Source organism: Xiphias gladius, chromosome 15, assembly GCF_016859285.1.
Source record: "Xiphias gladius isolate SHS-SW01 ecotype Sanya breed wild chromosome 15, ASM1685928v1, whole genome shotgun sequence".
NCBI lineage: Eukaryota > Metazoa > Chordata > Actinopteri > Istiophoriformes > Xiphiidae > Xiphias > Xiphias gladius.
In genome coordinates, this window is record NC_053414.1 from 27,271,675 (window position 1) to 27,298,843 (window position 27,169).

The following is a 27,169-nucleotide window of genomic DNA, read 5'->3' on the forward strand; positions in this document are numbered from 1 at the left end:
TCACATGATGGGAGGTTGGGGTGTGTGTATGTGTTAGGGTCAGGGTGGGCACTGTAAGTTGAATACATCCTTTGACATGTCAAACACAGGTGTAACTAATAAAATTGCTAATTGAATTACGTTAAAAGCTGTATCAGAGCCATGGTTAATGTTATTAGTAACACCCGGGTTTTTCCTGTGAAAATGATCCGTGATTCTGATTCAACTGGGAATAGAGGAAAGGAAGAGTACTCAGACTCAGCCTATAAGTATTTAAAAGGCTGATTGCACTACTTGGGGGTTGGAACCCCTATTACAGGATACAGGATGATTATTAAAGAACAAGAAAGAAAAACTATATTACACAAATATTTAATACAAATTATGTTTTTTTTTTGGCCGATTCTCTTTTTTTTTTTCTTTTTGTTGTGAAATATTGTATACTTTCACCTCTTTAGGCCTCTACGAGTCCTTCAGATTTCTGGGAAAAAAAAAAACCCTCTTTGGTTGAGCTCCTCATTACTCATGCTTCAAAACCAACAGTAGGCCATAACCTGTGATGAGGGGTCGCAAGCATATGTTGCTTTGGTTTAAGCGGGTCACAAACCAGAAACCACTGACTCAATCGACAAAATGAAATAAAAAATTCACATAATTAAAAACTTTTTTTTTGGTGTCCGCTCAGAATTTGCTGAGGATGGGGGCTGTGTCGGAGGGACCCATGACCTATTGTAAAGTTCCTACTATGGCCTTAAAGACAGGAAAATAACAAAATTTAAGATGGACATAATTTTGAAAGGGAAACAAAGAAAAACTAGTGATGCATCAAGCATCAACGCGGCTGTCATTCATGTCAAAATATGGAGACTCCTTTCTTGCTCTTGAGTCTGTCAGCATCGCATTTTTTGACAGAAAATGTTTGGGAATCACTGATTTCACTAAACTTTCATCACCTTCATCATTTTCAACACCACAGTTAAGCATAAGCATCCATCTTTGTCTTTTGTCTTACAACATATATCTGCTGAAAAAGAAAAAAAACAAAAAACTTGCTGATGAGGGCTAGCCGGCAGCTGGAAAAGTGGAAAACCAAAGGCTGGGTGTGATAGATAACCGAACCACCTGACTAACACATACTTATATGTAATTCCTTAAACAATAAGCTCGGAGACATACAAGGCATTCCATCATGGCAGTCTTATCACAGGGACTTGTTGTGATACACACAAACATCTGAGTTCTGTTTATATTACAGGCTTGCCAATATCCTGTTTTCCTGGCACTAGTGGTGTGTGTGTGTGTGTGTGTGTGTGTGTGTGTGTGTGTGTGTGTGTGTGTGTGTGTGTGTGTGTGTGTGTGTGTGTGCGCGTGTGCACTGAGGGTCACTGTGGTGTGTTTGACTTCAGATGAGAGCTGACTTCATGTCAGCATAACACAGGCCTTCACCTTCTGAATTTCCTGTCTTAATAACGATCAACAAACACATTTTGGAAGTAAAGGGGAGGAGGAGGGGAGTTTGGAGTTTATTAGGATTGTTATGGTTTGTCTAAAGCAAAATAAACAAAACTGTAAGAAGTGTGACAAAAATGTTTCTGTGACAGTGCTGATTATAAGAAGACAATTAGCAAAATAATGATTAGGGAGGAATCAGACAGTGACAAGATGTGATGAAGAGCATTACAAATTCTAATGTCTGTTGGGACATGGGGGCTGTGATATGAGCTGCGAATGCTGCTGGGATTTGGATGTGCATGTGTGCCCGTTTGTGTGTGACGGAGAATATTTATGGGTGTGTGTGTGTTTGTGTGGGCATGTGTGTCTCAAACAGACAGATGGACAGACAGAAATAGCCAGAAGATGAGCGAGAGATAGGGTGGCACGGAGGGAGAAGATGGAGGAGAGGAGGTTTCAGAATCAAAATGAGTGAAAGTCAAGTGAGACTGACACACAATTTAATGGTGGATTTATTATGACAGTAATAAGCTGGAGTTCATATTCCAGCATATCAGTGCCAATGCTGTATTTGTGTAAAATTAATTATGTCAGTGGTAATAAATGAGCACTACCAGATCTTTCACCCGGTGTGTGTTTCTTTTTCTTTTTTTTTTTTCTATTACACACACCATTACTTTATGCTAAAGAAATTTCTTGTTGCTAAAGAACATCCATCATGGACTGCCAATCTAATTTTGAAACACACGTTTGCTGAAATACATCCCACAGATGCTGCTTTATGAACTACATGAAATATCTTCTCCTGTTACATATTGCGAAAGCTTAACTTGGTTAGAGTGATAGGTCGATATTTTGGGGTTATTTGCTTTCTTGTTGAAAGTTAGTTGAGACGACTGATGCCCCTCTCATGTTTCTAAGGTGAATATGAAGCCGCAGCCCACAACCAGCTAGCTTAGCTTTAGCACAAAGACCGGAAACAGGAAGAAACAGCTAACCTGTCATATGAGATACAACGTGTTAACTAGTTAGCTTAAGAGCTGCTGGTAGGCAGATTTTGTTGCTGTTGAACAGAGCCAGGCTAGCTGTTTCCCCCCCGTTTCCGGTCTATATGCTAAGCTAAGGCTATAGCTTCATATTTACCATACAGATATGAAAGTGACAGATGCCGAGCTATTGCTTTTCAGTATTAAAATCATCTCATGACCATAGATCACATCTATATATGAGCAGTGTGTTAGCTCACGACTGCTCTAATACAATTAAATTTCAAGCTAGTTTGGTTTACAGGAGGCTAAGCTAATTTAGCATTTAGTATGCTTTGGTTTCCTTCGCTCACGCACAGCCAGTGCTTGTTATTTATTGCGGCTTGGCCTTGTTAATGATGAAGACAAATGAGGTCATTATTAAGTGTTTGCATGTGCGTGTGAGAGTAAGTGTGCGTTTGTGTTTTCACGTGTACATCTGCCAGTCTACTGTATGTTCTTATAAGTGTGGGGGGCCTTGTTTTGAAGGAAAGCGCTGTCTGATGAGGTTAATGCTTCATTTAGCTTTCGTTGTTGGATCTTCCCTCTTTTAAACGTGACGCAATATTCTATCTTCTCTTGACTGTGTGTGTAGCATGTGTGCGTTCCTGCTCGTGAGTGTATCCGCAGAAGATTAGCCCCCCTGATCACCAGCAGTGTGAGAGAGGGGACGGGAGGGGCTCACTTCCCACTTTTTATTTAATTGTACTATGAGTCCATATGGCTGCGTTGTACAGGATCACGCTTTTGATTTCTCATCATGTGCAATATTAGATGCTGTTCATTTGCCAAGCATATTTGCCATAAGCGTGATGCTTTCATGGATGAGAGAGACGGTGAGACAGAGAATCCCTGCTCTGAAACTAAATTAACGCCTAAATGCATTTTAATCTACAGAGATCATCTGGGAATAAATTCATATCTAATGGCGTGTTTATTAGCAGAATAATGCATGTGAATTGTGGTATAATTAGGCTTGGGGACGGTTAGCCTAGAGCACACACAGCAGATTTTGACTGTGCTTGCAGAAGGTGCTGCAGTTCTGATGCTGGACATTAGGGGGTGCTAAGAGACGGGGCAAATGAAAGCACTTGGTAAGGAAAACATGAGAAACAAAATGAAACAGACAATTTGAATAAAATAAGTCATGAAATTACTGAAAGAAGTGTCAACACCAATGATACTTTTCAGACATAACCCTATTATGAATCCCTCCACTTTATTTGTCATCCACTGGTCACAATGTTACCATACAAAACCAAATTCCAACATGGAACTGCATTGGAATGTGATTATTTTTAATACGCACACACACATCCAATAACAAAATTAAATACTGTTGTTTATAAAATAAACAGGGCCGAGGAAAAGAGACACATCAAGTGATATTGAGACATGCGATGACAAATATAAAAAATAGACGTTTTTCTTTTTCTGTACAAACATACATGGACACATATAAATATATAGAAGTAGAAAAGACTGTATTTTTAAAATACAAAGGTGAAATTGTACAGTTACATTCCATTATAACAAAACAGGAGACATAGCACAATATTCAAGTGAGTTTGCCTTTTTCCACAGACACTGTACAACATTGTACACTGTAAAAGCAGAAATTAGATCACACAATGTTGGTTTCTCCCTGTGGAGTAGGTTCACACTGCTGTAAACATTACAAATGAAGAAAAAGTACAGTTTTTGTTGGTGGATTTCCGTTTGAAATCACTCATTCAAGCAACTTTCGGAGAGACTGTAATGACAACCAAGCAATCTGTTGTTGGAGCACTCACTTTGATGCCTTTAAGTCACCTCAATAACAACTTCAGTGCCATGTTTTACTTTCCTCTGTGAGTCTCTCAGCGCGGAGCGGCAAAGAGGACATTTGGTAAAATAAACAAGACAAGCATTACTGTGAACAAGAAACAGTCATCATGTAGTTTATATATGTTGGCACAAAGAACAAGCATTTGCCAGAATGTGCTGAAATATTCCTCACATCACACAGTGAAACCATGCTATGCCTTCTCCATTGTTTCCTCTCTAGTTCTGTCTGACATCCTGCAGCAGTTTGTTGATCTCATGCACCAGCTCGCTAGCGTCCATGCCGGCCTCGTGGCGGCTCTCGCTGCGCTTGCCACCTTGGTGACCCTGATGGAAGACGCCATCAAAGTCATCTTCCTCATAATTCTCTGGGATTTCCTCCATGGCTGGCAGCCATTTGAGGTGTGGCGGCTGTCCATTAGCGGAGGTGGAAGTGGAGGTCGAAGATGAAGAGGAAGAAGAGGAGGAGACATGGTTGGTCCCTACAGATCCACTTCCAGGATTTAGATAGTGGGTGCTGGCTGCCCATGCAGCCACACCTGGGGGATAAGCGGGACCTTTCCCACCTGGCAACAACCCTCTCCGGTTGTCCTGAGGAACAGCGTTGTTACTATGGTTACCAGCAATGTTGCCAGCACGTCCACTTCCTCTCTCAGTGGTTGATGAGGATGAGGGGGGGCTTGTTTCAGTGCACTCGGTGTACGAGTCCATATTAGGGGGGAGGAGCCGCTGGAACACAGAGTTCATCTCTGTGAGGAGGGAGCCAGCTCCTCCTCCAGCTGCACACGCATCATTTCCTCCTCCGGCAATGACTCCCCCGACCCCGGCTTCTTCGTTCCCAGACTCCTTGCCAAAAGTGGAGAAGCTCTTACGGCGCTCCGAGTCAACCGAGGACTGGTCATCGTCGAGCTGTGGCTGCTGGGAGGACTCCTCCCCGGGGATGTACATGTTGTTGCGGTAGTCAGCGGAGGAAGCGGGTGAGGAGAGGGGGGGCATCCAGCACTGATCAGAGTGTCCCAGGACGCGACATTCATCTGTGCACAGTCTCATAGCTAAAACAGAAAAGGACGCAGAGATAGTCAGGAGTAGGTCCAGATGCAGAAATCTTCTTTATGACATTTACTGTACAAAAACAGGGAATGACTGCAAAAAAAAACCAACTCATGTAAATCAGTTGTTCAAAACTCCACAGATTGAAGTGGGGGTATTAAAAATGTTTGTTGCTATGGTACAAAAAAATGTCAATACTCTTGAATAACACAAGTCACAAACCCTGAGACTGCAGTGAAGTAGTATTATACTTAAAGAGATACACAGTTCAGCAAAAGGTCATGGTTCTGATTTTTCTTTTCTTTTTTGCCTGAAAACAAGGTCAGGGATGCTTTTGAATCTGACAAACCATGCCTCATGCTGTTAGAATGCTTCATGTATAGTTCCTATTTAATATTACATATGGCAGTGCTTCAGTCTTTCATTAATATCAAAATCACAGGTCAGCCGGGGAGGGGTTAGTTTCCACTTTTTTTTCCTCCTGATCGCTTCATATTCCTGCTTGGTGGACCAGATTGGTGGTGTTTACAGTTTACAGCACAAATATCCAGGTGCGCAAGGTATGAGAACAATCGCAGGATCTAGATAAATAAATAAATAACTGCCAGGTCCCACTCAAAGGGCATCACAGGCAGATGTTAATGTAATATTGGCGTGCTCTGCCGGGCATGTACACATCTCTTGACTACGTGGCTGAGGCAGGGATTTGCTTGTTCAGTTCTTTTATCATATCTAACATGAATAGCCGCATTTGCCCATCAAAATAGAAAAATCAAAACGAATTAAATCTACTGGAGAGAAACAGGGATAATCCTCCCTCTCGGCCCATTATCTCCTTCCCTTCCCCTTTTTTCATATTAGCATAATAGATAGAGGAAGGGAAAGGGAAGGTGGAGGGGTGCAACACCTCCATGTCTTTCGCAGAGGGAGGAAAAAAGAGATACAGAAAGACTGTCCATGAGCAACACACCTCCCTTCATTCATCTCAATAAAGATAGAGAGTACATGAACAAGTACAGAAGAGAGAGAGAGATGCTGAGGAACTTTTGGGCATGCAGGATAGAGCAAGGGAGGGACAGTCAGTGAGAAAGAGCAAGAGAGAAAGAGAGAGAATAACATCATTCTAAAAGCAATTACTATGAATTCTCCTCAGTTCAGACATGAAAGCGCAACACTGTCACTCACCGGGGGGAAAAAAGGGAAAGAAAAGAAATAGAAGGGAGGAAAAAAAACAGCACCCTGAGACGCATACCGATGAGTGACAGGCAACTCATCTCCGCTCCAGGGAGGATTTTACAGACATGGCTCTATCTAAGGGGCAGATAACACACACACACACGCACAACCATACACATGGTAACACAAACAGCCAGACACACTGTAACCTCTCTCAGTGTGATAACGAGCGTGGAAATGAGGGCTGTGTGGAAGAATGGGGCCGAGTACAATGGGGATTGTGTTGGCAACAGGGTGAATGGAGTGGCTGTATAGGCAGGTGTACAGACAAATAATGGGCTTAGGCCTGGCGCTGCCCATGGTGCTGAAATTTGTCAGGCAGCCGGTACATTAGAGGGCTGGGTGTGGTCTGGGGGAAAGCTTGGGTAAATTCTAGTTCATTTTAAATGTGGTCTGAGAATCTGAGAAAAAAAAAATCTCCATCCTCTGATTCCAAACATATCAGGACAGAGAATCTTATGTTTTTCAATCGTTTCAATTGACTCAGGGTGGATCAAACCTAGACAAAATTCATCCGAACAGATATGATCACAACTTTTGCAAGATAAGACTAAGCTGAGGAGAGATTGTGGTCTGAAGGTGAGGTGACACTTGAGTGTGAGGCAACCACTGTAGAAGGTGTGGGGATGTGACTCAGCTGACTGGAACCAATTTGGCAAGTCATGGTGAAAAATGTCCTGCGCTTGCACATCAACAATAAGTTGCCACTAAGAGCAGAAGGGATTCATTAAGAATAGATGGGTTTCCCAAAGCTCACCTGGGTGGAGTCGATGGTGCATTTCGAGGTGTATCAGGTCAGAAAAGCCCTCCCCCAGCAGCAGTCTGTCCACAGGGGATTCCCTTCCCATGTCACAGTCACTGTCCCCCGCCTCGCTGTCCCCACGGCCACTGTCCTTCAGGCTGAACTTGTCCATGTCTTGTAATGCATACCTGTGGGGAACCATTTAAAAAAGATTACAGACTTATCTGAAAAACAATGACGCAAATTCACATCTTGCAAATCCAAAGCTGTACGCATTCTGTTTTGCAGGCTATCAAACTATCCTTACGGAGAAGACTAATGACAAATAAATCCATCACATAAAATTTAAGGCTGCTTCTGGAATCTATTAAACTCTAGACAAGGCTCTGCCCTTAAATCCTACATGCAGGTAAATCCCATCAATAAATCTATCACAACAACCACTACAGGCATCAATAAATCTATCATCTGGAGATCATAAGGGGAATATTACAGTAAAGTAGTGATGGATGCACACTTTACAGCCTGAGCCCTTTTTTTTTTCAGAAAAGAAGTACCAAGGAAACTGTTGTGACATTCAGACAAATGAGTTACGTACTTTTGAACTGAATGGCACTGGTATGATAACGACTGGATTATGAAAGAATACATTTACACGCCATCAAACCATGATCTACATGTAACTGACCAACTGACAGGCAAAACTTCACAACAAGTTATTGGAACATGTAATACACAATGAAACACAAGTGGTTTAAAAAACAAAAAAAAAAGGTAATCTTTTAGGGGAGTTTGGGTGGTGAGGGATAGGGGTAAATTACCTGTAGCTGCGGGAGTATTTGTTGCCACGGAAACTGGGTCTGGGCTGGTACTGGCCCTGATGGAGCATGGACAGAAGCTGTGAGACTTGCTACATCCAAAAATAACAAAATAAACAAAAGAAAACAAACAAAAAAAAACAGAAAAGGGGGGGATGAATAACAGATGGGAAATTGAGGAAGGAAAAAAGGAGAGAGAGACAACACAGAAGACAAAATAATGGATGAGTAAACACAAAATGGATGATGGAGAGGCTGCTGAAAATGGATGAGACAAAATGGATGACGTTATAACAAAAAATAGGTAGGTGGAGGGGTGAGTCTAGATGAATATGGAGACATATGACTGAGGGGTGAGTTGTGGTTATGATGGAGGTAATGGTGACAGGGTGTAAACAAGGTAAAGACAGTTTTAATGAGAGTCAGTTTGAACTACAGGGCAATGTTGATTAAGTCACTGTCACACATGGAGATGAGTTAATTTGCTCAAACGGAGATAGCTGAATGAGGATGAGAAGGCTGGTGTGTTTGTGTGTGTGTGTGTGTGTGTGTGTGTGTGTGTGTGTGTGTGTGTGTGTGTGTGTGTGTGTGTGTGTGTGTGTGTGTGTGTGTGTGTGTGTTTGAGTATGTATTTGTGAGAAAGAGAGAAAGTGAGAGGGAGAAGGGAGAGAGAGAAAATTTGGAAAAGGGCAGAGGGACCACATTTGAAATTTCTGAGAGTAATTTGCTTCTGAGTGTGTGTGTGTGTGGGTGTGCGTGTGTGTATGTGTGTGTCTGTGTGTTTTTGTGTATGTCAGAGAGTGTGTATTTACTCACCTCCACTGGTGGAGTTGCATGCGCCAGTTCCAGGGCAAAGCTCTCTGGAATATGATTGGACGAGATGGTCACCAGGCTGTTCAAGGATTGGCGGCTGTGATGGTTCTGTCTGCTCCCCATCTGGGCTCGGTCCATGGGGGGCGTGGCCGAAGGTGAGCGGTGGTGAGCTCTGATTGGCAGGGTCCCATTAACCGTGGGAACCAGGGTGATATCACCTTTGTGGATTTGGCGCGAGGGCTTTTTGGGATGGTGCTGGTGGGTTGACTCAGCCACGCGACAGTTGTAGGAGTGCCTGGTGTCCTTCTTCTCACGGTTACAGCGAGCAGCAAACACCACCATGATGACCAGGAGCACAGCGCAGATGGCCCCCAGGGAGATGATGATAATCAGGGATGCATCTAGTGCAGACTTCCCTGGGTCCATCTCCTGGAAGTGGTTCTCCATGGTCTCATAGAGGGTGATTTTCAGAACCGCCTTAGCGCTGAGGCTCTCGCTTCCCTGATCTCGGACCATGACTGTCAGCTCAGCATTCTCCTGGGGGAAGTTCTCCAGGCTGGCGTTGGCGTGGATTTCACACGTTCTTGGGTCAATAAGGAAGAAACCCTCCTCGTTGCCACTGACAATGGAGCAGATGAGCTCAGCATTGACCCCTGTGTCACGATCAGTCGCCCTGACCACTGTTACTAGTTGCCCGGCCTCTGTGAACTTTGATGCAGGCACATCAGCAGTGAAGTTCCATAGCTGGGGCACCACAATGACTGGAGGGTTGTCATTCTCATCCAGGATGTTCAGAGTGACTGTAGCATTACTCAGCAGTGGTGGTTTTCCTGCATCTTTGGCTTGCACGACAAAGGAGATACGACTAACATCCTCACAATCAAATGTACGCAGTGCATAGATGGCGCCATTAGAGGGGTCGATGGTGACGTAGGTAGAGATGGAGCTCCCGTGAACAGAATTCTCCAAGATGGAGTAGCTCACCTGTCCATTGGCATCCAGGTCAGGGTCAGTGGCCATGATGGAGGTCAGATATGCTCCAGGGGCATTGTTCTCTGATTTAAAGATCTCATATCGCCCCTTCTCAAAACGTGGTGGGTTGTCATTCTCATCGGTCACATGCACAGTGAAATGTTTGACAGTAGAGAGACTGGGAGTCCCCCGGTCCTCTGCCACCACCGTCAGACTGAACTCTGACCTCTTCTCTCTGTCCAGAGACACATTGGTCAAAATCATATAATTGTTCTCATAAGTCTTTTGCAGTTTGAAATAGCCTTGACCATGAAGTTTGCACTCTACCTCTCCATTCAACCCAGAGTCTAAGTCCTCCACCCTCACCAAAGCTACAAACGTGTCCAAAGGAGAAGCCTCAGATATATAAGCTGCGTCCCCGTTCCCCTGAGAGGACATGAGATTGATGCTAATGTCTGGTTTGTTGTCGTTCACATCTACCACTTTGACCAGGATCTTGCAGTGAGCGGGCATTGAGTTCGGACCCATGTCCTGCGCTTGCACATCAATGTCGTAGGAGTTAATGGTCTCATAGTCCACGCGCCTGATGAGGGTCAGGTGCCCGCTATCGGGGTTAATTTTGAACGTCTCCATTATTTTGGGGGACACGTGACTACTGAAGGCGTAGACTATTTTGGCGTTGGTGCCGTCATCTGCGTCCGTGGCGTTTAAGTCAATGAGCAGAGTTCCAACAGGTGAATTTTCTGGAAGATTTATGACATATGACGACTTGTCAAAAATTGGGCTGTTGTCATTTGAGTCAGCAACGTTGATTTTGAGGAGGGTCGAACCCGTTCTCGGGGGAACGCCCCTGTCAGAGGCCGTGTATTGAAGTTCATAGCTGGAGCGCACCTCCCGGTCCAGCTCCCTGAGCACCACCAGCTCTGCGTATTTAGCCCCGTCAGTCCTGGACTGGATGTCAATCTTAAAGAAGTTGTTGGGCTCTAAGGCGTACGTGTACAGGGAGTTCTCCCCGACGTCGGGGTCTGTGGCGCTGTCCAGGGGAATGCGCGCTCCCACGGCAGCGCTCTCGGAGATCTCAATGGGGATGACGGCGCGGGCGAACTGGGGTGCGTTGTCGTTGATGTCCAACACCTCCACCCCGACGTGAAACAGCTGCAGGTGCTCAGTGGGGAGGGTCAGCACGTCGAACTGAATAGAACAGTTGAGGTTCTTTTCGCAGAGTTTCTCACGGTCAATTTTGGTCCTGATGCTGATTTCTCCGTCCTGCTCGCGCACCGTGAGGAAAGAGGAGCTCCCTCTTTGCATAGCTCGGAAGCGGAGCGACACCGAGCTCGGAAGTTTAGCCAGAACATCCGCGACATCGTCTTTCAAACGGGCGATAACCGTGCCAACCTTCTGCTCCTCATAAATCTGATATTTCAGCGTCTTGCCGTTTACGTGGTGTGTTGCCAGCGCCAAAACAACCAGAACTTTCCACATTCTTGTCAGACAGAGTCCCTTCATTTTCCCCGGTCGCATTTTTGTTGAAGCCAAAAAATAATAATAATAATGATTAATTAAAAAAAAAAAATAGCTCCAAAATGCAGAGCAGGGAAATTCCAATTTTAACTTAGTAAATGTTGTCCTCTCTCAATCTGCAGCTGCATGCTTTCTCCGCGGAGCGGTGAGAAAAAAACCAAAACAAAAAAGAAACATTCGATTGTTAAATACAAGCTAGCTCAAGTTAACCAAATTTCCACAAAAGCATCCAGATTTGTTTCTATCTGTCCTCCCTTGCCATACAGATATGTTGCATGTATCTAGCGTGCGGGAGAACCAGCTGAGTGCCACTGAAATCTGTGCGCCTTTCTCCCTCTCCTCCCTGCGTCTCTACTGTGCGCCGTGCGCTTCTTTGCACTCCCTCTCTCCGATTGAGGTGCCTCTGCACACAGACTTGCCCAAAAATAACCCGCCTCGAAAACCAACTAGTTGTACATCAGCCACGGCCCCCTTTTCACATCCCGGGAAAGACAAATGCTTCTTAAATCAAAAGCTGGCTGGTGGCCAGTCGAACTCCAGAGGAGAGAAGAGGGAGGCGCAAGAGGGGAGGAAATAGAGGAATTGGGGGGTAAAAATCCCGCCCCGTGGGGTTCACTTTCTCCACTTTTCAGAGTAACGACCATGGCTCTACAATGGACAGGGGAGGAAATCGAGTAGAGAAGAAAACATTCATTCGAAGAGCTCACCCTTACGCGTTTCACTGCTATAAAACCACAGGGAGGTTTACGACTTTCCTCGCTTCGGGGCTGTTCTCTCCAGACAGCGTGGAGACGGGAAAAAATAAGGAGTCTAAATTCTCCTTAGACAAGACAAAAGACATAGTCACCCCAATCATCCCCACCACCTTTAAAGCCCTGATAGGCACACTTTTGAAATATAACATACAACCCAGCCCAGCCTCAAGCAGCTGTCACCGCTCACTCCTGCTACACGGCCGACGCACTGGATGCCTTGGCATTAGTGCGTTTGCCTGCCATGAGCTTATACTGTAACTAGTCTCTTCCTGCTCTTTCAAGTGGCAGCTGACTACCCCCCTTCCCCCCCTTTTCTCCACGCACAGGCACTTTGTAGTGGATGTTTTGAGTGCAATATATTTTTTTCACATGCGCCTCATCTGTGGCTGTCTATGAGGGAGAGTCTAAGCCGGCTAAGCCGTGTGGCGAATCGCGTTGAAAGGGTGCCGGACTCTAATGAATGCCTTTAAAGAGTCGGTCACGCCGAGGAGCAGCTCTGTCCCCGTGCGCAAATCTGTTCAACATCACTTCAAACTCCCCGCAGGATGGGGGTTTGATACCGAGCGCAGCATCCGAAACTCGGCAGTCCGGGTGTGCATTTTGGGTTCCCCGGAAAAAGAATGCCGCTTGTGTAAATGCGCATGCACAGTCGGAGGCAGAGAGAGCGACGGGAACAGAGAGGCGAAGAAACAGAGGGGGGGAAAGAGGGAGGGAGAGGGAGATCTAAGGTTTAACGCTTGTGCACAACTGGGACCGTGCATTCTGGAGACCATCTGGCGCGGTTTGCTTGGCACCGGGACCCGGCGTTTACAGCCGACCAAACACGACTCCAGCGGAGCCCCCGAACCCCACACCGCTGTGAGGAAATGAGTTGTCATGGGGGATTGTAGAGTACCAAGCAGCTTTTCCCGATCCATTCACACATTTTGCACGCGTGCAAGTGGCCACCGGTGCGCTTGCGTGTGCGTCAAAGATAGACAGAGAGAAAAAATGTGCCCGGCTAATAGGGACTTCACTTATGGCAATAACGGGTTCACGAAAACCCTCCTGCACGCTCCGGTCAAATATTATTAGCAGAAGTCGGAGATGAGGCGCCGCTGCTGGTGACCGTGTGAAGCAGAAATCCTGGAACGCAACCACCCTCTCCAAGACTTAACTCGTAGGCCAACTGTCCCGCTCACCCTCCCCGATGGCTTAGCTCTCGGAATCGTCCCCAACGACCACAATTAACCGTAAGAAATAGATTGATACAGAATCTGCAAAATAAATGAATAATGTACCAGCAGCTGCTACCGACTGTCTGCATGAGAAATGTAATATAAGCACCATCTCAGGACTTGATGATGTTATCCACATCAACCAGGTTATTCAGCGTGGGCTGAGCTTTTAACCCAGGGCATCTGCACAGCCTCTAAAGCTTTTCCGCGCATTTGCCTGAAAACAATGGTTTCTTAAATATTCCAAACGTGCATGGACACCAACCAGAAGCTTTCCTTTTGAACCCGGAGCCGTACACCGGCTGAAAACCTTTATTCCCGCGCCCAGTGTCTATTCATCGCCGGGGCCGTGTGCGTCTGCAAAATGTTTGCCTTCGCCCCTCTTTTGCACGTCTTTCACCAGAGCGCGCTTGGTATTTAAACAGGTTTGATACGGGCGCCCAACATTTCCATAGCTCCAACTGCTCACAATGCAGTAATGCAATTACTCCCTGCGTCCCAGAGAAGCTAATCACATTTGGAGAACAAAGTCGGCTCCGGAGTTTATGGAAGGAGGGAGCAAAAGGAAGAGACAGAGTTGGGGGTGTGTGGGGGGGGTGCCCTGGCGTCTTAAACACTGCGCAGAATGAAACAATTAATGTATAGAAGGGGTATAATCTAAGTAAAAAGCAGATGGGGGCTTAACACATTTAGGCACGCTATATAACAAGAGCAGCCGAACAAATATGGCCTTTTTAATGCTTCAGAACTCCAATAATTGAGCTAAAAAAAATATTCGTCCTCTGCAGCAGGTGCAAACGTCTCTCGGATTTAGAAAGTTTTTGTTTAACTTCGCCCGTTTCCAGCTCCCCCAAGATATTTTTTTTATTGATCCACGGGCGGCCCTGAAGCCCATCAGCGCCTGCACAAATGCATAGTATCAGCACAAACAAACAAACAGCCCTAGTGCCTGGGTGCAGCTCCCTTCATTATGCAGCGCCTACCGGTTGGCTCCCGGTAACCGGGCCTCAGCCGTAAAGTGATAGTGTGAATTAAAGGGCTGTCGCTCGCATTCGTGGCAATCTTTGCAATATTCTCCCTCCCCTCTCTCCATCCCACAAGCCAAGAGGCGCAGCAGGTGCGGCGCTGGTAATGCGCCTCTGGACCCCGGTTCAGATCGGAGTCAAGAGGAATGCGCGCGCATGTGTGTGTGTGTGATGCTGGTGGTTTGGTTGTAAAGGCACGCGAGCATCTGTCGCCTCGTCTGCCCGCTCATTGTCACTCATTCAATTAGCAGCGATTTGGTGGATCCCATTCCAGAGGGGAGGAGTAGGACCACAGACAGACTGGGAGTTTGCTTTCACTGCTGCTGGAGGGAGAAGTTGATACCTCCCCACACACACACACACACACACACACACACACACACACACACACACACACACACAAAGACACTACCACCCCCATCAGAGCAATGATTGTTATTCATCCGAGTCTCTTCTTCGCTCTCCTCCTCTTCTTTGCTTTCATTAGGGGTCCATAGAGCTTTATTACTTTATGACTCGTTGGCCACCATTGTGTGTGTGCGTGTGTGTGTGTGTGTGTGAGTGTATCCTTGCGAGCAGACAAGAAAGAGTGCACTGCCTTGTTCTTGGTCACAGTGCATGTGGTGATCCCACTCTGAGCACAGCATATTGCAAGCGATGTCAACAGTTGGCGCGACAAATTTATAGCCCAGGCAAAACTACGAGGCAGAGAAAGAATGTGTCTGGTCACCTTTAAAGTGGGCGCATTACTGCACTCTTCAGCCAGTCCCCCCAGCCCAGCACCCAATGGAGGGAACAGGCTGTTAGGTTTTTTTTTTTTCAGACTTTACTGTCTTATGTGGTAGGGGAGGTGTATAAAATATTCATATGTTTCCACTGCAAGACCAGTTTAAAGTATCATCTTAACTCTGGCATAGGTATACTGTATGGTGGACCAGCGCCTTTGATATTCTATTCTATCCTACTCTGGAAGGAAAGAGCTTTGAGTTTTGGCAATTAAATTTCACCAGTAGAACTGCCTTCTTCTGTGTTGTCATACCACATGACAAACTGCTCGTCTATTCTATTTTATTCTATACTATTCGACTAGTTTGTTCTATTCTATTCTACTGTAGTGTTTGGGATGGTGACGCTTGTGTTTAAGTGTCTAATCATCCAGTCATCCTTTCCCTGGCCTCATTCTCTCTCTCTGATTCATACCTAGCTGACTTTCTGTGTACACACACTCACACACACTTTATCTGACTGAATGGCACTGACAGCGAGGTGCTTTGCACCACCAAGACATGGCACAGAGAAACACAAAGGCTTCACAAGCAATCATCAACACAGCACTCAGGACTGCACCGCTCTCTCTGTCTCTTATTTTCTGTCTTTACCTAAGTAAGGCTCAGCCTCACATGTAATGGGAAACATATCTGAATTGCCCCACGAAGGTGAGAGCAATTCCAATTGTCACATGTCTATACAATCACTTATTCCTTATTATTACTTCTATTCTGCCAACATTTCATTCATATCCAGACCATTCTGGTTAATTGTGACTTTCATCCTCTTTTTGTGGCGGGGTTTTAACCAGAATTTCCATTGGTCAGGGTTACATTGTACGGAGCAGAGTCATGGCTGAGATCTAGAAATACAATGACATCGCTACATCAAAGTCAAATGTTGACAAGTCAGTCAACATTTTTACTGAATTTGCCAAAAAAAAAACCTCATTGCCCAGGAAATCTGTGTCCACACATGGATGGAGTACTGAACAGGCCTTCTGGGCACAGGCCCCTGGACCAGATGAAGTGACTATTCATATTTCTTGTTGGAAAGTCAATCAAATGACTACAAAGAGACACAAAATGAGTAAAAATAGATGCAAAAGGACTAAATATAGATGAAAATTGATCACAAAGAGACACAAAATGACTAAAATGAGATGCAAAACAAATAAAAAGAGACATAAAAGAGAAGCAAAACAGCTAAAAAGAGAAACGAAATGATCACAAATAGACGCATTGCAACTAAAAAGTGACGCAAAATGAACGCAAAGAGACACGAAACAACCACAAAGAGATGCAAAACAACTAGAAAGAGATGCAAAATGACCTCACAATAACCACCTAACAGTACCTCTAAAGCTCAATAACTATGGATAAAAACAACAAGTTGTGGTTTTATGGAATATAACAAAATGTTACTTTTTATAGGAGCAGTATTACATTTTTGGAAATAAAGAGTCCAGCATATAAAAAAATTTGCATTTTTACTGTTTTTTGAATGGATCAAACAAACAAGATATAACATTAGGTAATGAGCTTTAGAGCTGCTGGCAGAGAGATTTTGTTGCCTTTGTTCAGAGCCATGCTAGCTGCTTCCCTCTATATCCAGTCGTTGTGCTAAGCTATGCTAACCATCTACTGGCTCTAGCTTCATATTTGATGGAGGGACATGGGAGTGACGTGAGAGGGGTATTGATTTACTCATCTTACTCTCAAGAAAGTGAAAATGCCTATTTCCCCAAATGAACTATTCTTTCAACTTTCACTTGATAAGTGCCACAGAAATCTGTGGGCCTATATCGGACAAATCTGTGTCAACATATCTACATCCTGTCATGCATGCATTGTCATGCTCCGATCCATGTGGTGGTTTCGATTGTCTCACTTGAAGTGGAAAATGTACCATTCATCTAATGTTGATTCAACGTCATTAAACCCCACAACGTATCAAGACACTGTCTAATATCAACCACCATGGGTGTCACTTGGATGCCAAGAAACATTTGCTTGACTATTGAATGGCTTATTCAGAGATAAAAGAGCCTTTATAAAATTAAATTGCAATTCAGTGAGGCAATAAAATTGCAAATGAATATTAATTAGGAGGGCACTTGAGAGCCCTCAGCTTCACATCCTTTTTCTAAAAATTGCGGGAGTCACCTTGAATTCATGGAGAAACAGAGTTAGGGCCTATCAGTCTAAAGGCGGGAAAATCCTATTGCATGTAAGACAGATCCACCACTTGCTCTGTGAGAGTGTGTGTGTGTGTGTGTGTGTGTGTGTGTGTGTGTGTGTGTGTGTGTGTGTGTTCACGCACGCCCGCCATTGTGTACCTCATTGTGTCAGTGGCTGTGAGCATGTGTGTGTATGTGTGTGTGACTGACATGTTGTTGATTCATTGGGGACTGCCTTTTCCCCGATACAACGTCTGTCTACAGCTGATGACTGACAGCTAATTTGGGGTCCAAAGATTAGTGTTTTAGAAAAGGAACTCGCTCGGAGACCTGCCACATCCAAACAGAATTGGTCCCAATTGGTGCTATTTCTTTGTCAGAACATGTGTGTCGGGCTGGTAATGAGGATAGGCCATCATCCTCAAGTTATCCGTTTAGTTCACACAGTGACAGCTATGAACAGTATCAGAACATTTGCATTAGCACTACTTAGGACTGTAAGCAAATCACTTCTGATTGATACATAGACAAATTTACGTTTTTTTTTCTTTTAGCAGAGTGGTTTTGATTGAGAGCTTGTAATGGGGTCAAGGTCATGTGCGCGTAGCCGCACACCACAAAATCAAAAAGAGTTTTGGGGGTATCTCCCATCATGTTTGAATTAGGAAATGTTAGCTTGTAAGTAAGAGTGTCTCGAAGAAGTAGAACAAATAGCGCACACAGTCTAACTCAAACCAGAGATCCCTGGAGCACACACAAAGCCACACACATAGTCATATAAACACAACATAACTAGCTCCAGAGACTTGCTGGCACACACCAGACTGGTGAGTGTGGGTTCATGTAGGAGAAACCTGGGCACAGGGAAAGTGTTGCAGCACTGCCTGGTCTGTGTGACACAAAGCCCCTGTTGTTTCCCCTGCGCACAAATCCTAACAACTTGGATTGATTAGAGGTAAGAACATGAGCTGAAATAACACAGACCTATACTGAGGCTGCTCTGTTTCAAGGCCAGACATCCATAAAACCTGTCTGTGTGTGCTCAAATAAGTGCGTACGGGCCTGTGTTCGCGTGCACGCATGAAGCGATTTTCTGGCAGGGGTTAGGCCCTCACTAGAGTGTTACATGTTTAAGTGTCCCCTGGTGACCCACTTCCTGGGGTTGCTCCAGATTTACGGTTCTTGAGGTTCTGAGAGCTGGCAGCTGTGGAATGGGGGTATTAATGTGGGGTCATGATAAAGAGGAGTGAAAAGGGGCTGAAGGAGCGAGGCAAAGAAGCAGGAGAGGGATGATGGAGCAACAGGAGCGTGGAAAGGTGGAGGCGAAAGTTGAAATATGTTGGGGCTCAATAAAAGTCTGGATGAAGGAAGGAAGATGCGGAGAGGGGGAAGGGAGCAGCGAGGAAGGGTCAAGCAGTGTAGAAGTGTGGAAAGTGGCTGCTCTAGGGGAGGGTGGAGTTAAAAAGGTAGGGAGGGGGGAAGAGGTTAGAAGGGAGCGTGGAATTAGATGTGGGGGGGGGAAAGAAGGAACTGAAAACGTGAAGAGAGGAGAAATGAAGGGATGCGTGGGAGGGAGAGGCGTAGGAGTGGAGCAAAGAAGAAAGAGGAGATGGAGACTTCTCCAGCGTACCCTCTGGCCCTTCAGATGTTCATGATTAAAACCTCTTTCCACTTATATTCACACACTCCACTTCTCACCTTTGCTTAATGAAAATGCAACTCTGGTTTGATTTGTGACAACCTTGACAGTCCTGGGAGGCTTGAAAATGTGCGCGCGTGCTTAGGCGTGGCTTAGGCGTGGCTTCTGTGCCTGTGTTTGTGTGCAGGTGGTGTTCGGAGGAGCCATTATGTATACACAGCCTCGCCGCATCTGAGCTCTCATTGATTTGGTTTGGGGAAAAGAAAAAAAAAAAACACCTCTGCAAAGGTTAAACAAAGTAGCGGAGATAAGGTGGATTTAGATGCTCATTTCTTTGCCGAAGCGTTTCGGGATGCAGCATTGTTACAAACCTGAACAAATTGACCACATATTTCACAAGCTGTTGGACTCTATTGAGGAATGCTTAACATGGTTTTTCAAGTTTATGCAGGGGATTTGGGACAGAATCCAAACAGCAAACAGCAAATGTTCAATCAACTCGGCAGGCAACGAGTTGCAGAGGGAGAGGGGAGGGGAGGAACATTCACAACGGATAGCAAGACAGACGAGAAATAGAAAATGGACAAAATGTGGGGGGGTTGACTGAGAGGTGGATAGATGGAGGGATGGATGGAGAATTGGCTTTTCATTAAGCGTATCAAATTTTAGACAATTTAATTCCTCTTTCTCATGATGATTAAAGTGAATACTACTGTCTGTAATTTGGTTTTTATTGCCTCACCTCAGTGTGTTCACGTCTGTGCATGCATTACGTTAATGTCTGATTATTGGCATTCACTCACACAGAGACGTGGAAGAGTTTGTCAAGAGGTAATCAGTTAGAAGATGTCTTTTACAAACTCTGCTAGATCATCCGTGCTTATTAACCTGGACAGCAATTATTTTCAATCTGTTTGATACCATAATGGCTTTATGAAGCGAAAAAAAGGAAGAGGAAGATCAAATAAATGTCAAAAAATATAGAATTTTATTTGTAAAATGAATAGGGGTGTAGCGGAAAACTCAATGATCTGTTAAGTACGCATTAATTAGTTCACGAACTGAAAAAATGTTAACGAAAAATGTATTTTGAGTCATTAAAATTCATTTGTACTCTGCTTTTAAAAATTCTCCACAGCAGATGAATAATCGAAAATGAAACGTTCATCACTGTCGCTAATCATCAGACAAGTCTTGTCAAGTCTGCATCACTTCTAGGCTGTTATTATTGGCTCCTCTCCGCTAACAAGCAATTAATTCACATCAGAGCTTTTTCCTGTGCCAAAGAAACAGCAAATGGCAAGGAGGCTCTCTCGTGGTTTTAGTTCCAACAAACTCCGATACAAGAAGGAGAGAAAAACATGTTGCTAAAGTGCAAACCGTCGCTCCCAGGGGCCTCATCAAAGGCAGGAGAGGAAAAGAGGAAGAGATCTCCAAGAGTGCAGGCACAAAACAAACACACACAACGCAAGGTTACACACAGTCATACTTACAGTATAAATCCTGAAAAAACAAATTAAACACAAGCACATTTTGTCGATCATCATACCTTCTAAATTTTCTCTTTCTGTTACACTCACGAAGCGAGCATCCATCATAATTACCCAAATTAATTCCCACACGCACCACATCATCATCAACACCAGCTTTTGTTCACGCTTGATTACTTTTATATATAGCAATAGCTACCCCACATTTAACATCTTTCTCCCACACATTTCTCTTCAGTGAGCACATGAGGCAGCCTCAGAGGGATGATGGCTTTCAACTGTAATAAAAACAAGACAGGACACAGTGCGCTAGTGTGCTAATCAATAACCATTATCACAACTTCTCACCTGCGTCTGGCCCTGTGTAGCGCCTGCTCAGGATCTGATGATTTATTCGGAGGAGGTGCAACATAATGACTCATGGGACTGAAAGACTGAGAAATGGAAAAACAGTGTTGCCCGTTGCTGGCACAAATTTGATGATACACATAGAATAACAATGTCCACTTGTAATTGTAATGTGAACACAACTGTCAACTTGCTTCTGGGTAAATATCAAATGACACACAGCCTACGCTGCAAAGACTATAAAGTTCCCCATTAGAAGGAAAGCAGATAACGAGTACCATTTATTGCACCTAACGCTAGCACTAGCAGTAAATTCCCAGACAAACTATTAGGCTATATGTAATCGTTATATAAGGCAATAATGCATATCTGCCCCCAGTGCAGTCAGATGATGTTAATGTATTAAGAAGAGAATTTTAGCTGGTGTAACAGCGATAATTTGGTGTGGTAATAATAATCACAATAAGGGTGGCAGCAGCGACGATAACTATTCTTGTATTATTAAAGGAAAATTCCCGTATATTTCAGTACGATGTACTTCCCATAAGTAATAACTTTGCTCCTTCTACCTGGGTTATATGGATTCTGGGAAACGAGAACATGCACAAAACAAAATATATCTGGGCCAGCTGCACAAGCCTCCTAGAGCTATCTTAATAAACATGACTTTTAAACAAATAATTTCAAACTATAGTCTCTGAGTCAGACTGAAAGTAAATACAGAGAGTAGACCTCCCATTATGGCTATTTTTTTCACTGTAGTTATACTGTCTTCTGAGGAAACAACCAAGGCAAAGTTCGATGGCGGATTATCCCCAAAAATGGAATGATCTAACATGGAAATTTCTAATTTAAATTAGGGACTGCAATATGTGTGAGCTATCAGCAATAAACACTAGCAACTGGTTGTACACTTTTCTTGACCCACTGTGATCCAACATTACAATGGTAATGTTTAGCTGAAATAAAACAATCTTTACAACAGACGTGGTGAGTGCAAAGTTAGCATGAGCCATAGAGTCAGATTGACCACATTTATGTGAAAAATACTGGGATTTTCCTGTAATAATTACAATGATCTGATAATATATAATTATGAATTTGGCCTAGAGGGGCACTTTAGCCAAAGAGGGCAAAGGAGCAGCCGCTACATGTGTTTGTCCCTGATGGCTTGGGCTGTTCCAGGGTGCGATATGTCTTATTTTCTGGAGTGACTGTGACACATATTGCAAACACATCAGAAAGGAAGTAGACGGGATGAGATGTCACATTGTAAATACGTCGGGCCTGACATTTGAGAGAGGATTTGACAGAGTGACTCATTACCAAGTGGAGTGGAAAGAGCCACATACTGCCGAGTAATGCAGGGGATGCTATTTGTTTTCCTATTTTCCTGAAGCTCAGTGTTGACAGTACAGTTACAGACAGAATAGGCACAATACTGGTGGTATTTCAGAAGTGAACTGTGCCTAAGTTACCGTTTGTTTTGTTGATATTGTATCTGTGAGCTCTGCTGTCTTCCTACAATTTTCCCCCTTCTCTATCACTTTCTCTATCTTCTCCCTCTTGTTCTGTCACTCCTCCCTCCACTTCTTCTTCTTCCTTTTGTCTCATTTTCCAGCGTATCATTTCGTTCTCTCCCATCAATTTTTTTCCTCCCTGTTTCTCTCTCTCTCTCTCTCTAGCTGCCAATTCTCTCGTCCGCCTTGCTCGCTGGAAAGGTAAACGTGTGTTTCACCAGTCTACTGTGTCTCTGGCACTTTCCAATTAGCTTGTATACCTGCTTCTGGCTGTGTAGGAGATAAGATGGAGCTGATACCACCAGGCTACTGTTATCTCTGTTTTCCTCCCGTCACACACAAACAGACATATACCTTCACACACACACACACACACACACACACACACACACACACACACACACAAACGCAGCCACACGAGCACGTGTTCGGAAAATGCCAGGGGTCCCAGCACTACAGATACATTGGGTAGATGGATATAGTGGGCTAACAGGGGGTGGACAAGTGCTATAATGAATGCATCAGGGACTGTCACTTGCTGTCAACATGGCGTGCCTGAAGTCAGTGTAGCTTTGAGTGCTGCCTCGCCACCGTTTTGTGCGTGCACGAGAATGCACGTGGGATCATGTTTGAGAGTGTGTGTATACGTTTGGATGCTTGCTGGTGGCAGGGTGGTGGGCCGTGCGGTGACCCCGTGACCTGCCCAGACTGTTGAATAATAAAAGGCTATTCAGACAGTCACAGGGTGACAGCATGAAAGGAGCAGCCGCGGGGGGGGGGGGTTGGGGATAGGGAAGTTAGGGCAGACATGACTGTCTTTGTGGGAGGTAAGGGACTCTCATTATTTCTCTCAGGCTCCTCTCTCACTCTCGCTATTCTCTCTAAGTTTCCTTTGCTTTTCTTGTTTTTATGTTTCATGCCTTTAAGTCCATCTCCCTCTCTCTGAGTCTCTCCAGACTCGTCTCTCTCTTTGAATCGATCCGTTTGTTGTCAACTCAAGCTTCGTTTTCTCCATGGTTCCTATTTATTTCATCCTCCTACCTCTCTCTCACTCTCTTTTCTCTATGTATCACGTATCTTTCCCTGTCTCCCTTCGTTTCCCGCTTCTTCCCATCGAATCTACTTACTCCTAACAACCTCTCATGTCTGACTTCTTTTTTCCCTGCCAGTTTCTCCTCCACTATCCTTATTTTTGCTCCTCTCAGATATGTGTGCATCTCTCTCTCCTCCCTCCCTCTCAGCTCCTCCCTCTCTGTCTCATTAGTGATGCTGTCTACTAAGGAGGTGATTAGCCTGCTTCGGCTCTAATTAAAACACAGAAAGGGAACTAAATGAGACCTGTGATTTGCGGGTTTGTCTGTGTGTGTGTGTGTGTGTGCGCGTGTATATACTGTATGTTTGCACCCCCTATCTTTACGCTGTGTGTGCGTTAGTCACAGTCACAGAGGCAGAATCCTAAAGTGTCAGCAGCTCTATTTTGATATGGAGTGCTAACAATTATCTGGAGGTTAAGATATTTGTCGTACATATGTGAGGATGAAAATGGATTTCTTTAAGGTGGGTGATTGTTGTCAGTCGGGGGGGGGGGCAAAGAGTGATAGAGTGAGGAAGGAGGAATATGTGAACAGGAAGTGTGTCTTTGTCAGCCAAACAAGTGTTCTTTTTGATGTAAGAAGTCTAATATATCCTTTTTTATTCTTTTTACCCCTATTCTTTTCACCTTAGTGCTTTGAAATTTAGTAAAGTATGTGGGAGTTATTAATCACAGACTAAAAAAATCACAAAAAATTTTTTTGAATTAAATAGTATTATGTGTGGGAAACGTATTAGAAATGGGAAGAAAAATCCCTGCAGTGGGTATCTAAGGGGATGGAGCTGATCTGAAGTCTGCCATTCCTCTTGATTAATCCGATTTCTTTCTTCTTTTCTTTCCCGAGTGTTGTAAGTGCTGACAAAAAAAAAACAACCTAATATTTCCCCCCATTTTTGTCCCTACACTGTCTCAAATCCTTTTCTTGGCCACCACCACCTGATCAAATGAGCCACCATGAAAACACATTATACATAAGCCCTATATCAATTAAATGTCCATTTCTTGCAGTTATTGTTGCCGTAGTTGTATATGGATTTTTGACTCTCCTCATATGCCAGTAACTCCATGTTTGTGTTCATGACATGTGTGTGTGAGTTTGTGCGTGGTTGCTGGAGTGTGTACATCTGGAGACCACCTGCTGAGGGTGAGACATAAGCACGGGGTAATTGCTGAAGGGATTAGTTTATTTAAACTGGCGCGTTGTCAACAAAGTTGCCGCGTTACTATGATCAGAGCACTACATCTGCTACTAACTGTACATCCTGTGGATAATTATCCCATCCCCCTCATCTGTTTGCATGAGGAGACACATCAGGATCTTCTGTTTAGCTGCCGTGTGGACCCAGAGCCCTGTGTTAGAGACCAAATAGTCAGGATGAATTTTGCATTGATAGGGCAATGGCTAAGATGAAAAAGAAAGGAGAGGAGATACAGTAATGTGTCTGCTTTAATATTTCCAAGTACTTTGCACCTTTAATTAGATGTTATTTATCTACAAGCAATAAAAATATTATAATCAAAAATTATAATCAGTTTCACAGGACATTTTCAAATGGTAATGCTCTTGACCTTGCGAAACAACCTGCACTCATTCTCTGTTCAAAATTACCAAACAAAGTATCCTCTTTATGAATTTATGTACTTTTCAGACTATTTTCATAGACCAAAGCCCACTCGACCTTCCTCCTTCCCTTTGAGCACTAACATTCCTTATTCTCTTTCAATCTAATATTACCCAGTGTCTGTGTTTCAGCTGCTGGATTTGTTGAGGCTTGTTTCCAATGGATCTGTATCTTTGTGGTGCCAGGGTATCAAAGGCAATGTTGCACTATGTCAGCGTTTAGACCTTTTCTCACCTCCGAGCAGAAACGCCAAGGGCCAGAGAGAGAGAGATGAGGGGCTCACGATCTGACGTCTGATCATATCAGGCCTGACTGAAATAGGGCATGAGGCTTACCCTGCTGTGGATGCACAGATATGTGAGGACAAACACACACACACACACATACACACTTTATCTTCCTGTATGTAGGGTGCAAGCACATTTGCTTGGCTTCCCTGAGCAACAAAACAGAAAAATAGACTCTTTCTCTCAAGAGAACTAAGAAAAGGTATGACTTAAAGCAGAGGTTCCAAAACTTTTTTAAACAAAGGCACGCCTTATTGTGGTTGGTTAATCATGGTACTCCTCCATGCAGCAGCTCAAAGCTTTTTTACTGTGCAGATGTGCAGATAAATATCGAAGTTAAACTAGACAATTAATTATATACAACAAAAAGGCATTTCTTTTTGTCTGTTCAAAGGTAAAATGAGCCTTAGGTTTTCAAAGATACAGAACACACCCACATGATGTCCTGCATTAATTCATTTTTTTTTTCTTTTTTTTTTTCTGCAGATGAGGCATTCATGTGTGGGATGGATAACCCCCCCCCACCTCCATGAAAAGCTGTAAGCCAAGTAATTTTCACCATTTAACTTTACTTTTTTTGGCCACCTAGGACTTTACTTATGATGTAGGCAGTGTTGGCTGGGGCTGAAGTTTGAAGATGAAAAAAATCTGGAGATGTCAATTTTACCAGACCTCCTCATCTCATCTTTGCCTGAGGCTCCCAGCTCGAGGCTACAGTAGGCGCCGTTAGCATAACACATCCAAATCTCCAACTGTTGGCTGTTAAATTGCATTGTGGGTAATGTAGGCATCAGATTTTGACAGGGAAGAAGAATATTTGGAATAAAAAAAACAGATCAATTTTGCTACTTGAAAAAAACTTTCCATTATGAGTCCAACACTGTTATCTTTAACACTGTTAACTTTTTTAAGTTTTTAATGCAATTTAAGGTTCAAGGATCAAGGTTTAGTTTTATTGTCATTATACAATGCAGGGCTGCATTAGAACTTAGAACTTAGAACTTGCTATTTTAAAGACAGACTTCATTCAAAGACATAGTTCCACTAAACTGTAAGAATGAGGAGTGAAGAAGATGATGTCGATGGTGCTGAAAATTGTAGTGAGGAAGATGACACGCTGACATTGATGATGGTATTGTTTTCATAACAACAAATCCACTCTGGTGATGGAGACAGATCTGCATTGCTCAACACTCCATCAAGTGTGCCCCCATTGTGCTCCAATCAGGGCCTCCCCTCATTACTCTTCATTGAGCCAATGAGTTTGACGGCGGATGAAAATGTGGAAAGTCCCCTCCCTCTCCTCCCTGCGTCTAAAAAAACAGAAATCAATTTCTTCCATTGGACCCTGCCCCAGTGGCGAGCTGCTTGGTGTTCTTTTGATGCAGAGCACACACACATACACACCTCTCTGACACCTCTTTAGCTTTCTTTTGTTAGCCTTTCATTGCCCATGCCATATGGCAAGTGAGGAGGATCCAGTGTGTGTGTGTGTGTGTGTGTGTGTGTGTGTGTGAGTGTGTGTGTGTGTGTGTGTGGACTCTCACAAAAATGTGTGTGTGTCTATGTGAGTAGACTGTGGGGTCAGATGGGGGTTATATGAGGCTGACCCACTGACAAAGACTCCCCACTCCATCAGTGCTCTCTATGAATACATGAGGACAAGCCAGGCTGAATGGGAGAGCAGAAGCCATGGAGAAGTTGGTGGCAGCAGGAGGAGGGGTGCCGGTGTTTGGATGATGGGGGCATTAGCAAGATGGATGTTAAGGGGGGATTAAGAGAGAGGGAGAAAAT

At 44.1% G+C, this 27,169-nt stretch overlaps 1 protein-coding gene across 2 annotated transcripts; it reads right to left on the bottom strand.

Annotated features, from left to right (window-relative positions):
• Nucleotides 1-3,671: 3,671 nt before the first annotated feature.
• pcdh18a (protocadherin 18a) lies at nucleotides 3,672-11,821 on the bottom strand. 2 transcript variants are annotated; one of them, XM_040147192.1, is made up of 4 exons: nucleotides 8,943-11,821; nucleotides 8,130-8,185; nucleotides 7,324-7,496; nucleotides 3,672-5,332 (listed from the first exon to the last, which is right to left on the bottom strand). In XM_040147192.1, the coding sequence occupies exons 1-4, from the start codon at nucleotides 11,430-11,432 to the stop codon at nucleotides 4,500-4,502; spliced, it is 3,552 nt and encodes a 1,183-aa protein (XP_040003126.1). In that variant the 5' UTR covers nucleotides 11,433-11,821; the 3' UTR covers nucleotides 3,672-4,499. The 2 variants fall into 2 exon arrangements, with proteins under 2 accessions (XP_040003126.1, XP_040003125.1); XM_040147191.1 differs by having other exon boundaries at nucleotides 8,130-8,218.
• Between the last annotated feature and the right edge of the window lie 15,348 nt (nucleotides 11,822-27,169).